Here is a 13,495-nt window from a genome sequence, read left to right as displayed (position 1 = left end):
CAGGCCCCCAGCTCTGCTGGCTCTTCCTCCTGCCCATTCTGGAGCCTCTGCCCCTCGGATTCAGGTCCCTAGGCCAGCTGCCACTGCTACTGTCCTCCTTCCTCCTCTGCAGTTGGCCTTAGAATCAATCTGCTACTGCCAGGTAACATAAAGAGCAGCAGCAAGAGCAATGCAGGGATGAAGAAGGCATCAGAAGTAATGGCTGGCCAGTCGTAGGCGGCATGAGGTGGAAAAGAGAACATCAAAGCTGCCCTCTGCTGATCCTTTCAACCTCTGATGCCTGAGGTTGCTGCCACTGCTACAGAAAGCAACAGAAAATAAGTCTGCATTTTGAAATCTTCTCTCGTTTCCGGCAAGGGGCAGTGAGGAGGCAGGCAGACACAAAGCAGAGAAATAAGCTTCTTTCTCTCCTTTGTCTACCTCTCCTCCTCCTCCTCCTCCTCCTCCTCCTCCTCCTCCTCCACCACCACCCCGTTCTGTGGCTCTGGGAAGCATGAGAAATGTTTCCTTCATAGGCTTCCTTTAGTGGAAGTTGGTGCTTGGGAACCGCTCAAGGGATGGGAGGGAATTTATGGAGCATTCACACACATACACCACCTTTTTTATCAGTGTTTTAAAGTTGATTTAAAAGAATTAAAGCTGGAAAACAAAAATAAAAGCCAATAGAAGTGAAATTATAAAAGCAAAACATAACTAAAGATTGTAACAATGTTGTAACGTGCCCAGATAAATAAAGAAGTTTTTTTTTAATCAAATTTTTTTAATTGATTTTCACATTTAGCACATAAAAAATACAAAAAGATAAAAAAGAAAAACATGAAATAAAGAAGTTTTTGCCTGGCGCATAAAAGATAGTAGAGTTGGTGCCAGGCATGTCTATCTGAACAAACCTCACCTCTAATGGAGGTGGGATTTAGATGAAGGCCAATGGCACAAGATCTCGGCGTGCAGGCAAGTTGATATGGAAGGAAAGAGCAGCACCCCTTGAAGTACTGTATTATTACAACTCACAATGTAAAAAACTGAGACAAACGTAAAGTTGAAATGTTAGAGGTTAGCTTAGCGCCTGTTTAGAAATGTCTTTGAAAAGATTGGGGCTGATTCTGAAAAGTGTATTCCGTATTTTATTTTTAATTTTTAAACAGATACATAGGCAATAGGTTTCAGAAGGATAATGTGTTTATAATCATTTAGCTAATGGCAATGGGTTTATTTTAAAACATTGGGTTGTTTTTTCCCTCCCTTCAAGGTATCAAATTTCGCCTCACTGTTTGCTCAAGCACTGCCACGGGATGCCCACTCAACTCCGTATTACTATGCCCGGCCCCAGAGCCTGCCTTTGAACTACCAAGACCGGAATGCTCAGTCTGGCCAGAATTCTGCCAGTATGGGGAGTAGTGGAATCAGCAGCCTTGGCATGTATGCCCCGAATGGGCCAACACCAACCCCGCAGTCATTTCTTCCAGGGTAAATGAACATTTTTCATGTTGCCGATAACCGTGCAGAGAGACCTGTTTCAGTATATAGCAGAGGTGACAGTGAAGGCTTGCTGTTCAACGAAACTGGCCTGCATGGCAGCTGTCGTCTTAACCTTGTACCATAGGTCAATTTGACTTTTATTTAAGCTTGTTTTATATCCTGCATCTCAGTGTTTCTTAGGGTGGCATATGCTAAAATAGCAAAATCAATGGCAAGTCCAAAAAAAGATTAAAGAAAGCAGCAGTTAGAACAAACAACGGAAACAGCAGAGCAATAAAAACATTTCAGAGGGAATTAAAGCTGTTACAGTTATTTTTTGAAAGACATCCAAGTAGTTTCCAGGCAAACCTATATGGGAAGAAGATTCCATAGATAGGTCACCACTGCTTAAAAGACCCTCTCCAGTCACTGTCCTTCAGGGTTGGTGGAACTGCTGTAGTTAATATACCTAAGACCAGGCTTCCTCAAACTGGGCCCTCCAGATGTTTTTGGCCTACAACTCCCATGATCCCTGGCTAGTAGGACCAGTGGTCAGGGATGCTGGGAATTGTAGTCTCAAAACATGTGGAGGGCTGAGGTTGAGGAAGCCTCCCTAAGACCATACAATGATTTAAAGTAGTTATGGGGGGAAAGCATCTGAGGGGTAAGTGCACTTACCTAGGAGAAAGCCCCATTGAACTTAGCAAGACTTGCTTCTGAGTAAATGTGCATAAGACTGTATTGAAAGTCTTATTGATCAAAGGCAGCTATCCCCCCTCTCTGGACCACACTAGTGTTGTCTACAAGACAACACAGAGACACTCTGTCTTCTGTTAGTCAAAGATTATGCAAAACTGGAGTCCAACCTTAGTACTTGGTTAGAATATGAAGAAAGTAAACAGTTCTTAGCTGAATTTCAAGAAGACTGGTAATTCTTTGGACTCTGCTAGACTGGTAAAGAAAAAGCAATTTATATGCGTTGTTTGTGTAATATAACAGTGTGCCACAAGATGGCGACGTGGAGTCCCGTTTTTCTCTACCTGTTTTCCCTGTTTAGATTTACAACGCTTTAAACTGAAACACTTCTTTGATGTGTCCAGATCCAGCCTTTGTTGCTGGAAAGGAAGTTATGGTTCTTTATAAGTCACCTTTTGATATACTTGCTGACTCGCCCTCCCTGATACCTTCTTATGAAGGCAAGTGCAAGTATAGCTAGGGAAAGGAAAAAGAGAGAGAGGGTATATAAAAGTGATGCGTTCATAATTACTGGTACTTGTTTATTTATGGCTTGTATATTGTGCCTTTCCTCCAAAGAGCTGGATTTCAGGCAAAACTTTTGCTTGAAATCATTGGATGACAATTGTGTTTGCTTCAGCACCGAGACAGAATTTTTGCAACGTGGCATTATCCCAAAGTGCCACGGGGAAGTAGTCATCACATTGGGGATAGCACTACATCTTGGCTATGAGGTCAAGCTACTAGAATATCGAAGGAAGAGGCTTCCAAACTTTGTACACCAAACTAGTGGTTTGGGCTTATGGTTCAGCCTTTTTTTGGGGGGGGGGAACCAGCATTTTCTTCTCCTGCCTTTAAGTTCCAGGGAATTCAGGAAGAATTGTGGTTGCTCTTGCTTGCTTTTCCTTCTCAATGCCTCACAGTGGCACTGCAGGCACATTGCCACTTGCAAATTCCTTTCATGGGACCTTATAAGGGGAAAGAACTGATTTTTAATGTGAACTCCTAAGAAGCCTGTAGCTGCCCTATGCCACTAAGGGAGCTAACTCTCAACCAGTGCTTCTGGGTGACTAATCCTAGTGCTTTTTTCCTATTGGTTTCCCACAGGTTCTGTCAGCCAATAAGGGCCCATGAGGCTTCCATAAGGACAAAAGGGGTGTTGAGATCTGGCCCTTCCTCTCTTATGGGAGGCTTTTCTACTCATTTTCACTTCTAAACCACCATATTGGGATAGGGTGATAACAGATTTTAGGTGCTTGTAGAGAGAGCTCTGAGGTTATGTCTGGAAGATCTTTGTTTTCATTAACAACATTCTAGGATGTCATCCTGAGGGGCGATTGCTTTTGTATGTTCCATATATGATGACTGGGAGAGCTGAAAATCTATCTTACTTTTTAATTGCCATATTTTTGAAATACCAGAGGCAGTCGTCCCACTTTCCTGAAACTTGCAGCTCAATTTGAGATCCAAGAGTGCAAAAACAACATCAACAACTTTCAGGGATGTCCTATCTGGTCTGAAATATATTTTCCTGAACAATTTGTTTCAGAAATGTTTGGTGTTGGATAAGTTTTAATAAGCTTAGCGGGCTTATCTTGCTTCTCTTGATCTGGGAAGCTGGCTTGCCCTTTCCCATGGTATATCTTAGCAACTTGACCCTGACTGTACCCAAAATAAGGTGCTAACCCAAATATGATGATGCTTATCCATGAGAATTCAAGGTAAGAAACATCTGTTTCCATGAGTAGGGCTGAGTTACTAAAATAAAATAAGAGCAATTGCTTTTCTATCTGCATTGACCTCTTAGAGGTGTCAGAACATTAAGCTGAAGCAACTTTTTGGCTGGTCTCAAAATTGTAGAACAATCATGGGCACCCTGCTGAGGTGAGAGACCCTTTATTTTTATGATTGTTTTAGAAATTAGCAATTTTCCCACTGCAAATATTTATCAGGAATTATTTTCAAATGATTCTTTTATTTTTGCAGGGCTGCATTAGCCGTAGTTGGAATCACAGCAAAGTCATCTGGCTCTGAATGGGTAGCTGAAATTTTGAGGTGCTTTATGTACTCTGTTGCAACTTTAGTAGGCATGCAACAAGTACCTTTTCTATATAACTGTCAAGAGCTGCAAAATGGTGAATTTCTAAATGCATTTTCAAAGATAATTGGCCATGATAATGCCTTCTGCATCTGCCCTTTTTTTTTTGAGCTGAAATTTCGCAGAAATATAAGTAGTTTTGCTATAAGTAAGACAACTCAATAGCTACATTATAGCTTTTATTTCCGCAGACAATCCTATCAACGTGCAGGCGTGGGAGATTGCCTTCGGCAGCAGCTGGGGGCACGACTTGCCTGGACTTTAACCGCAGGCCAGCCTACATTACAGAACTCTACCTCAAAAGGGCTCTCAACCACTGTTTCACGTAATCTGCCAAGGTCAAGGCGGGAAGGGGACATAACGGGTGAGAAAAATACATTTCATTGTTTGTTCTTTATATTCTTGCGTCACAGTGCTTAGCTCAGATTGGGATGTTTCAGCTTTGACCTTGATACCAGCTGATAACAATTCCCAGGGAAATTGTGTACACACAGGTTCTGCTATAGGAACACTAGTTGTCTGAAATCTTAGTTACCTGAACACAAAGAATCATACCCAAACCCTACTACACAAACGGCTGATTCAGCTATCTCCAAGTAGCTGGAGTCTGCCCACTTTCTTTCTCCTATGTTTTGCTGGTTGGTGCAGAATATATATACATACATACATATATATATATATATATATATATATATATATATATATATATATTCTCAGATGAAAGCCTTAATGAGTTCATTGGAACTTACTTCCAAGTAAGAGGGTATTGGATTGCAGCATAAATATACCCCCCCCCCCAGTATTCAGATATTTCCTGAGGCTCAGACTATATGAAGCTTCAATTTTTTTACCCATTCAAAAAAATAAAAACAAAACAACCAGCAGAAAACCAAAAGTAATTTAAGGGATTAAGTTGAGGAATGACAGTTTGGGGGTGATGCACCTGCACCTATTTCTCACTTCCCTCCCCGTACCCTGGCTGTAGGTATAAAAATAGCTTTGGGGAGGCACTTTTGAGCTGAAGAACAGTTGGAAGGGAAAGGGTTAAAAAAACCCCAATCTCTGGCTTAAACTCCAGCATTGTCAGGCTGCTTTGAGTTATTTAGATGATGTCATGTCACACTTAGTTCGAACCTTAGTCTAATAATGAGACTATACCCCACGGCAAACTGTTTTTGAAACCTAAGTGATTTTGTGTGCCACCAAAATAAGTTATTTGGGCCTTTGTTTCATAAAAGAAATGGCTAATGTGCTAAGAACCAAAGTCACATAAGTGTGCTGTGCCACCACTGGGGGAACACCCATAACATGGTGCTGGGACAGTGAGGTTGACCTCTGAATTTGAGGCACGTACTTTGGTTATCTTCTGCCTTGGATAACTCTTCCCGTGTTCCAGAAACTACTTTTATAGGTATCATTGAAACTGATGGCTCTGCCTCCTATGGGCCTCACCCTGTGCTGAGATCATCAGTTGGCTTTCTGCCTCTTCAGTTTTGTTTCCAATTGCTCTCTTACAGGACTCTGGAAGAAAAAGGCTAAGCACGGCATTTGCCCATTTGTGGAGTTAGGTGGTGGGGAGGGTTTTGCTTCAGTGCCCGAGCTACATATATTTAAATGTGGATATATAGATTTTTTTTATTTAAAAATGCATTAAATTTACGATTTCACTTCAAAACCATTTTTGTTTACGTTTAAAGTGCAAAGTGATTCTGATCATATTGCTGGAAATCAGTATCAACACTATGCACTCTAAAGAAGATAAGCTGAATTTGTATAGATGTGTAATAAAGTGGAATTTGTCACTGAGGGTGGTATCAAATATTAGGCATTATAACAGTTTATCCACTGCCTTCACTGATCTTAAGTATCTTTAGTCCATTGACTGTAAAGGGGCGACTCTGAGTACAGTTGTACCTTGGAATTCGAATGGAATCCATTCTAGAAGTCTGTTTGACTTCCAAAGTGTGGCTTCTGATTGGATTTAGGAAGCTCCTGCAGCCAATCAGAAGCCGTGGAAGCCCTGTCAGATGTTTGGCCTCCAAAAATATTTTGCAAACTGGAACAATCACTTCTGGGTTTGCGGTGTTTGGGAACTAAGCTGTTTGAAAACCAAGGTATGACTCTATGCCTAAGTATTTAAGAACAACACAGAAGGTGCCTGGTATAATCTCACTACGACAAATTATAGTTCATTCTTGCACTAGCCCAATCATTGGTACATTTTTCATTTAGAAGAGAGGTTAGTTTTTTAAAAGCTGGCTGTAAATGACCTTGTAGAACACTCTTGAGTTTTCTCAGTAACTTTCCGGAAAAAATTATATTGCATAAAACATTTTCTTGCCTTCCTCTGCAAAACCTGCACTTTGACAATCTAATGGAGTTCCTCTATTTTTAGCCCTCATCACCCTTAAAACCTGGTTGATATTGTGGTGCCACAGATACAGTATGATGTGAATAGAACTTTGGACAGCAGTAGCTTACACAGACAGCGGGGAGGCGGGGAGAGAAACCATCTCCATTTCTTAATTTATTGTGTTTATGTTGTGCCAGTAAAAAAAACATTTATTCATTCTGTCTGGCAAGATGTAACAGAAGGAACAGATGCATCCTGCCATTATATTATGTAGCTGCTACTAAATAAATTCATATTCCAAATTAAGTCCTTTTTTAAAAAAGAAAGCAGATGGGTTTTGTGCACGTATTGAGTATGGGAGAAACTCCTGCCTGTAACTCTGCAGAGCTGCTTCCAGTCAGTGTAGGAAATACTTAATTAGACCAATGGTCTGACCTAGGAACATAGGAAGCTGCGTTTACAAAGTCGTTGAAAACGTTGGCGTAAAGCTCATCACAAAGTGTCATAAGCTGCTTGTTCAATGAGGTACCTAAACCCCCCAAGAGTCTTTTTTTGGAGGCTATTACAGGTAATACTTTTGGTTATAATGTCCGCTTTTCCAGTCGCAAAGAGTGGATATGCATGTAAAAACATCCCAAAATTGGGGCTACTAGGAGTTACGTTTGACTCGTTGCATGAATTTTTAAACTGGCCCAAGGCTGTAAAGTATTAAGTTTGCTTTGTTTACGTACATGTGGTGGTTATTTTCGTAGCAAAAAATATTTGAAAAATTGGATATGACTTTGTCTGAAATATTGATTTGGTTTTAGATAGCAAAATAATGGTAAATCTGGAACTGTGTTCCTGTTTGCTGACTCACTTTAGGACTGGAATTCTATGCAGTTATACCCTGAAGAGATGCAGGTGGCGCTGTGGTCTAAACCACAGAGCCTAGAGCTTGCCAGTCATAAGGTCAGCGGTTCAAATCCCTGTGACGGGGTAAGCTCCCATTGCTCAGTCCCTGCTCTTGCCAACCTAGCAGTTCGAAAGCACATCAAAGTGCAAGTAGATAAATAGGTACCGCTCTGGTGGGAAGGTAAACGGCATTTCCGTGTGCTGCTCTGGTTCGCCAGAAGCAGCTTAGTCATGCTGGCCACATGACCCAGAAGCTGTCTGCAGACAAATGCCGGCTCCCTCAGCCTACAGAGCGAAATGAGCGCCGCAACCCTAGAGTCGTCCACAACTGGACTTAATGGTCAGGGGTCCCTTTACCTTTACCTTTATACCCTGAAGAATGGAGCAAGGTTGATTGAACTCAGTGGGTCATATTTCGAACTAAATATAGTTAGGCTTTGGCTGTTAAAATGGCTAACATAATTCTTAAATATCCTGCATGTAGCTTAATCTGTTTGTTTCCCCCCACTTTTCAGGCTCTGTTGAAATAACAGAGGCATATCTTGTGAGAGACATTTTATACGTCTTCCAGGGAATAGATGGCAAAATCATCAAAATGTTCAATTCAGAGAACTGTTACAAAGTAGACGGAAAGGTACAGTAGAGATCTTATACCTGTTTTATATAGATAGTCTGCACAAAGGGAGAGGGAGGGGAAACTGTTCAGTATATCCACTCTTTTCAATTATTCTTTTGCCTTGGTTTTAATTTTGCTTTTTTTTAAATGTTTCTATCATTGTTGGCATCTAAGGCAGTTGGCAGTAAACTAGTAACATAAAAACAACAGATAAAAATCAGAAGTGCACTTAATACACAGTTAAATGGTAAAAGGAACAATAAAAATATCCCTAAAAGCATTATTAACAGCAATATTATGAGCAGCATTCTCATCCCATCCACCCCCAGCAAAAAGCCCCACAGTGAATTAAATCATTACCAAACAAAAGCCCAGAAGAATAGACTTTGCCTGGTGTCTACAAGATAGCAACAATGTCCTTGGAAGGGCATTGAACATTTGGCCACAACCACAGAACCACCTGTTCCCATACGAATCTCCACAGCAGCCGAGATTTATCAGAGGCTTTTTTTCCAGGGAGTTTTATCTGTGGAGTTTAGGAGGGTAGTTTATAGAAATACCCTGTTCTTCAGATAGCCCTGTATTTAAAAAGCTCACTTCAAGCTGTCAACCCACATGAGTGAGATACTTTTTTAAAAAATTGATTACATAATCCAGTCAAGCAACAGTGTGTAGAGGGAAATTGGAGGTAGCCTGAGGGAGAGAGTTTAGTTATGAGTATTTGAGAGAGGCGTTCCTTCTTTAAGGGTCAGTATATAAAATGTGAGGATTACTTCAGGAGCCACAAACGTAACTGAAGGCTGCTTCCTATAGAATGATTTAGACTGAGTCATGGGAAGTAGTTGAAATGCTACCCATTTGGAGACAATAGTGCTTTCTAGGAATAAGAAGAAGATAGAGAACCAACAATAAACTGGTCCAGGGAACACAGGAGGCTGGCACAGGGAATCTAGTCCTCCAGATGTTGGACTTCTTCCTTGACCATTGGTCATGCTGCCTAGGGCTGATGAGGGTTGGAGCCCAACATCTGTAGGGCCACATGAACCATCCGGACTTACTTGTTTAATTTGCTTAAAACATTTTTACTCGACTCTTAAGGCAAAAAAGACTCTTAGAGCAGCTTACAAAATCTGTAATAACACAATTCCTAGCTGCAAGCTTACAATTTAGAGAGCAGGACAAAAGTAGAGAATCCATTTTGAGTCTTGCCGTAACAGATTTATAGTGGATATGGAAATATCTGGCATAAGACCTGATTTGTTGTCATGCCTGGTTCTGTTCCTCATTTAGAAGTAACTGCTTAATAGAATATTCTTTCTGTTGAAGATCAACAATACCGAATGTGATCAACACCTTGTCAGATTCTAGTAGAAAATTGGATTTATGCCTTACCTTGCTCATTAGAGCTTGTTTCATCCTACGCTTATTTAATGCCAGTCTTCCAACTATTTGTTCATCATTTATTTCTTAACACTTTAGGTGAGCATTTCCAAGTCTCTGAGAGATACAACAAGCCGGCTTGCTGAATTAGGGTGGCTGCATAACAAAATAAGAAAGTATACTGACCAGAGGAGCGTGGAACGTGCATTTGGATTAGTGGGTCAGGTATGTGGGCAAAACCCAGAAGTCTTCAAAATATTTGGTTTTGTTTGTTTTGTTTGTTGTTGTTGTTTTGCTTGACAGGATGTTGGTATGGGATGAGAGACCTGGCAATAGACAGGAAATAACACTAGAACTTGTGGACCTCCAGTGAAGCTGAATATTGGAATATTGGAATATTGACGACAAATAAAAGTAGTTCATGCCACACACGGTTGAATTATGGAACTTGCTCCCACTGGAGGCAGTGATGGCACCAACCTGGATGGCTTTGAAAGAGGATTAGGCAAATTCATGAAGAACAAGACTGTCAGTGGCTACTGTCCTCAATTGTAATGTTCTACCTCTATTGTCAGGGACGTGGGTGGCGCTGTGGGTTAAACCACAGAGCCTAGGGCTTGCTGATCAGAAGGTCGGCGGTTCGAATCCCCGCGATGGAGTGAGCTCCCATTGTTCGGTCCCAGCTCCTGCCCACCTAGCAGTTCGAAAGCACACCAGTGCAAGTAGATAAATAGGGAAGGTAAACGGCGTTTCCGTGCGCTGCTCTGGTTCGCCAGAAGCGGCTTAGTCATGCTGGCCACATGACCCGGAATCTGTACGCCGGCTCCCTCGGCCAATAAAGCGAGATGAGCGCCGCAACCCCAGAGTCGGCCACGACTGGACCTAATGGTCAGGGGTCCCTTTACCTTACCTCTATTGTCAGAGGAATCATGCTTCTGAATACCAGTTGATGGAACCACAGGTGGGCAGAGTGCTATTGCACTCAGCTTGCAGGCTGCCCACAGGCATCTGGTTGGCCACTGTGAGAACAAAATGCTGTACTAGATAGCCAGCTGGCCTGATCCAGCGGGTTCTTCATCTCTTCTTATTATGCAGAATGAGGCAACAGTCTCAGGTGCTGGGATGGGGAGCAGAAGCACATGGGGGAGGGTTTCTGGTGTGGATCTTAATGCACAGGTTGGTTTGTGCTGGGAGAGACGTTCTGTTAGGTATTGTGGTCCCGAGCCATATAGTTTGAAACCCACACTTTGAATTGGGCCAGAAAATACATAGGCAGCCGGTGCAGTTGGGCCAGAACAGTTTATATGTGGTGTGATCATCTGGGCCCAGTGGTTATTCTGGCTGCTGCAACTGTGCAGTAGCTCCTGTTTCTGAATGTCTTTAAAGGCAGCCCATGTACAGCCTTAATTGCAGTCATTTTTGTTATGGGTTTTATTTGAGTTTATTTTACCAGTTTCTCATTTGGTTTGATTTTGTATTTTGTCCAGGACACTTACTATCTCATAGCTGTCAACTTTTCCCTTTTCTTGCGAGGAATCCTATTCGGAATAAGGGAATTTCCTTTAAAAAAGGGAAACGTTGACAGCTATGTACTATCTGTACATTTCTAATGAATGAACGCAGTTATAGTTTAGTGGCAAATTTTATCTTAATAACTCTGCAGGAGTTTTGTTTTTATTAGTCACCCAGTGGCTCTTTATACTCCCCACCCCATTGAACTGAAACATTTCATGCCACTTGGGAGTGCTTTTGTATGACCTCTTGAATTTCAAAGGTTAACTTGCTGTGAAGTTTATCCAAAGACTCAAAATCAGTGGTCAGGTTGTATGCAAGTCATTCAGAGCTCTTTAGAATGTATATTAACTGATTCCTTTTGTTCTTGTCTTACAGAGTTTTTGTGCTGCCTTAAACCAGGAACTCAAAGAATACTACAGGCTACTGTCTGTTTTACACTCACAGGTAAATAATTACTTCTGTTTTTTTGCTTGAGTCCAACAAGTTAGTTGAAAATATGACTTTATAAACTATTTTCATCTGTAACAGGCTTGTAAAATAGCTACTCACTTGTGAAGAACAAGACCTGATTCCAGGATATCACATTTTTGTAACTTTGGCTCTTCTTTCTGTTTCCTAACATACTCTATATGTTACTTATGTTGTTTTGCATGGGCAAATGAGCCTGTAAACCTTTTCCTTATTTGAAAGTTTGCTATTTAATACTTCCCACGTATTTAGCTAACAGAAATGTTTGCAAAATTATGTTACAATCATACTGCTTTTACAGTAACACTGTTGAAACTTTATGGTGAACTCTTACAAAAGAATTTTTTTTTCTTTCAGAATTTTCTCGCTGTCCTGCCATTCATGATTTTGTATTTATCCGCTCTTTGATTTATTTTCAAATTACAGCTTTCAGCTACCCTTCCCTTTCTTTATATTACAACTGTAACATTTCTTTCAATCTAAGCATTATTTTTAAAAAATGCCAAAACATATTAGGCACGTGTATATCTGGGGTTAGAAATTAAAGCTTGTAGTAGAGGAAAGCTTGAAGGGCTTCTATTATTGATTAAATCATCTTCTTTGCCCCTTGTTGTTCTTAGTTGCAGGTAGAAGACGATCAAGGTGTAAATTTGGGGATTGAGAGTAGTTTAACACTTCGGCGTCTCTTAGTTTGGACATACGATCCTAAGATAAGATTGAAGACACTTGCAGCACTTGTTGACCACTGTCAAGGTTTGTCGGTAGATATTTACAGCTACACATGGTGTGAAAATGAATGTTAAAATGGTAGGAGCTCTTCCGCTTAGAAATATGATTTCCAGGAAATTGCATTAATAGTATTACTATTGGGAGGGGTGTGTGTGTGCAGAAATGGATGATTCCAAGAACCTTAACATGTAGATATCATTCCAGTGGATATAGATGGAGTTAACTTACAGTTCAAATAATGCCATTTATCTCTGTAGCTGAAAGCACTGCATGCATTCATCATAACTTCTTTTTACTACGTATAATTACCCTTATGGTGGCAATATTGTTTTGCATCTCATATATTTTGCATTTAAAAGTGAGATTATTACACGGTTGGTTTAAGACTGTTCATCTCTGTTAGTGACTGAGGGAGTATTTTGGTAATCGGTATAAGCTTTAAAGGCAAGCACTGGATGGGTGCTCATAATCTCTCATGTTTAAGGCATGGGCTTTGGGAATACATGCTTCCTGCCTTCCCCTTCTAGCCTGGACTGTAACTACATGTTATGGTGGCTTCCACCGGAAAACAGCCACATTTGCTTGTTTGGGACCCTGAAGGAGCTCCCTCCCACAACTGTCTCTGCAGGCAGGCAAGGTTAAAAAGTACTGAAGTCTTGGTTCACCTTACCTTTCCCTGCCATCCTGAGAAATAGAATGCCTAGCTTCTGGCTGCCAGGTACGATGCCATAACCCCTTTCTTCCAAGAAAGAACTGTGGCTGTTGAAGGCAGCAGGTGTTCCTGTGATCTGCTGTTAACCATAGTTAAGGCCTCAGGAGTCTTACATGTCCGCTGGCCCTGGGAAAGATTGTTTAGCAGAATACAGAAGCTATCCTCACTTAACCTCACAAGATGTAGAATCATAGAATCATAGAATCATAGAGTTGGAAGAGACCACAAGGGCCATCGAGTCCAACCCCCTGCCAAGCAGGAAACACCATCAGAGCACTCCTGACATATGGTTGTCAAGCCTCTGCTTAAAGACCTCCAAAGAAGGAGACTCCACCACACTCCTTGGCAGCAAATTCCACTGTCAAACAGCTCTTACTGTCAGGAAGTTCTTCCTAATGTTTAGGTGGAATCTTCTTTCTTGTAGTTTGGATCCATTGCTCTGTGTCCGCTTCTCTGGAGCAGCAGAAAACAACCTTTCTCCCTCCTCTATGTGACATCCTTTTATATATTTGAACATGTAGATTGCTCTCAAAATTT

The 13,495-nt window shown here is 41.2% G+C and overlaps 1 protein-coding gene across 1 annotated transcript in view; it reads left to right on the top strand.

The window, feature by feature from the left end:
• TUBGCP3 (tubulin gamma complex component 3) overlaps positions 1 to 13,495 on the top strand; it is a 55,172-nt gene that overhangs the window by 14,811 nt on the left and 26,866 nt on the right. The window contains exons 5-10 of the mRNA XM_083610594.1: positions 1,250 to 1,467; positions 4,483 to 4,655; positions 8,054 to 8,172; positions 9,634 to 9,759; positions 11,425 to 11,493; positions 12,138 to 12,270. Coding sequence (XP_083466720.1) covers positions 1,250 to 1,467; positions 4,483 to 4,655; positions 8,054 to 8,172; positions 9,634 to 9,759; positions 11,425 to 11,493; positions 12,138 to 12,270 — 838 coding nt within the window. The remainder of the gene's footprint in view (positions 1 to 1,249; positions 1,468 to 4,482; positions 4,656 to 8,053; positions 8,173 to 9,633; positions 9,760 to 11,424; positions 11,494 to 12,137; positions 12,271 to 13,495) is intronic.

Source organism: Podarcis filfolensis (assembly GCF_964270895.1).
Source record: "Podarcis filfolensis genome assembly, chromosome: 4".
Taxonomy (NCBI): domain Eukaryota; kingdom Metazoa; phylum Chordata; class Lepidosauria; order Squamata; family Lacertidae; genus Podarcis; species Podarcis filfolensis.
The sequence above is the reverse complement of the archived record's forward strand: the minus strand, read 5'-3'. Positions and strand labels throughout refer to the sequence as shown.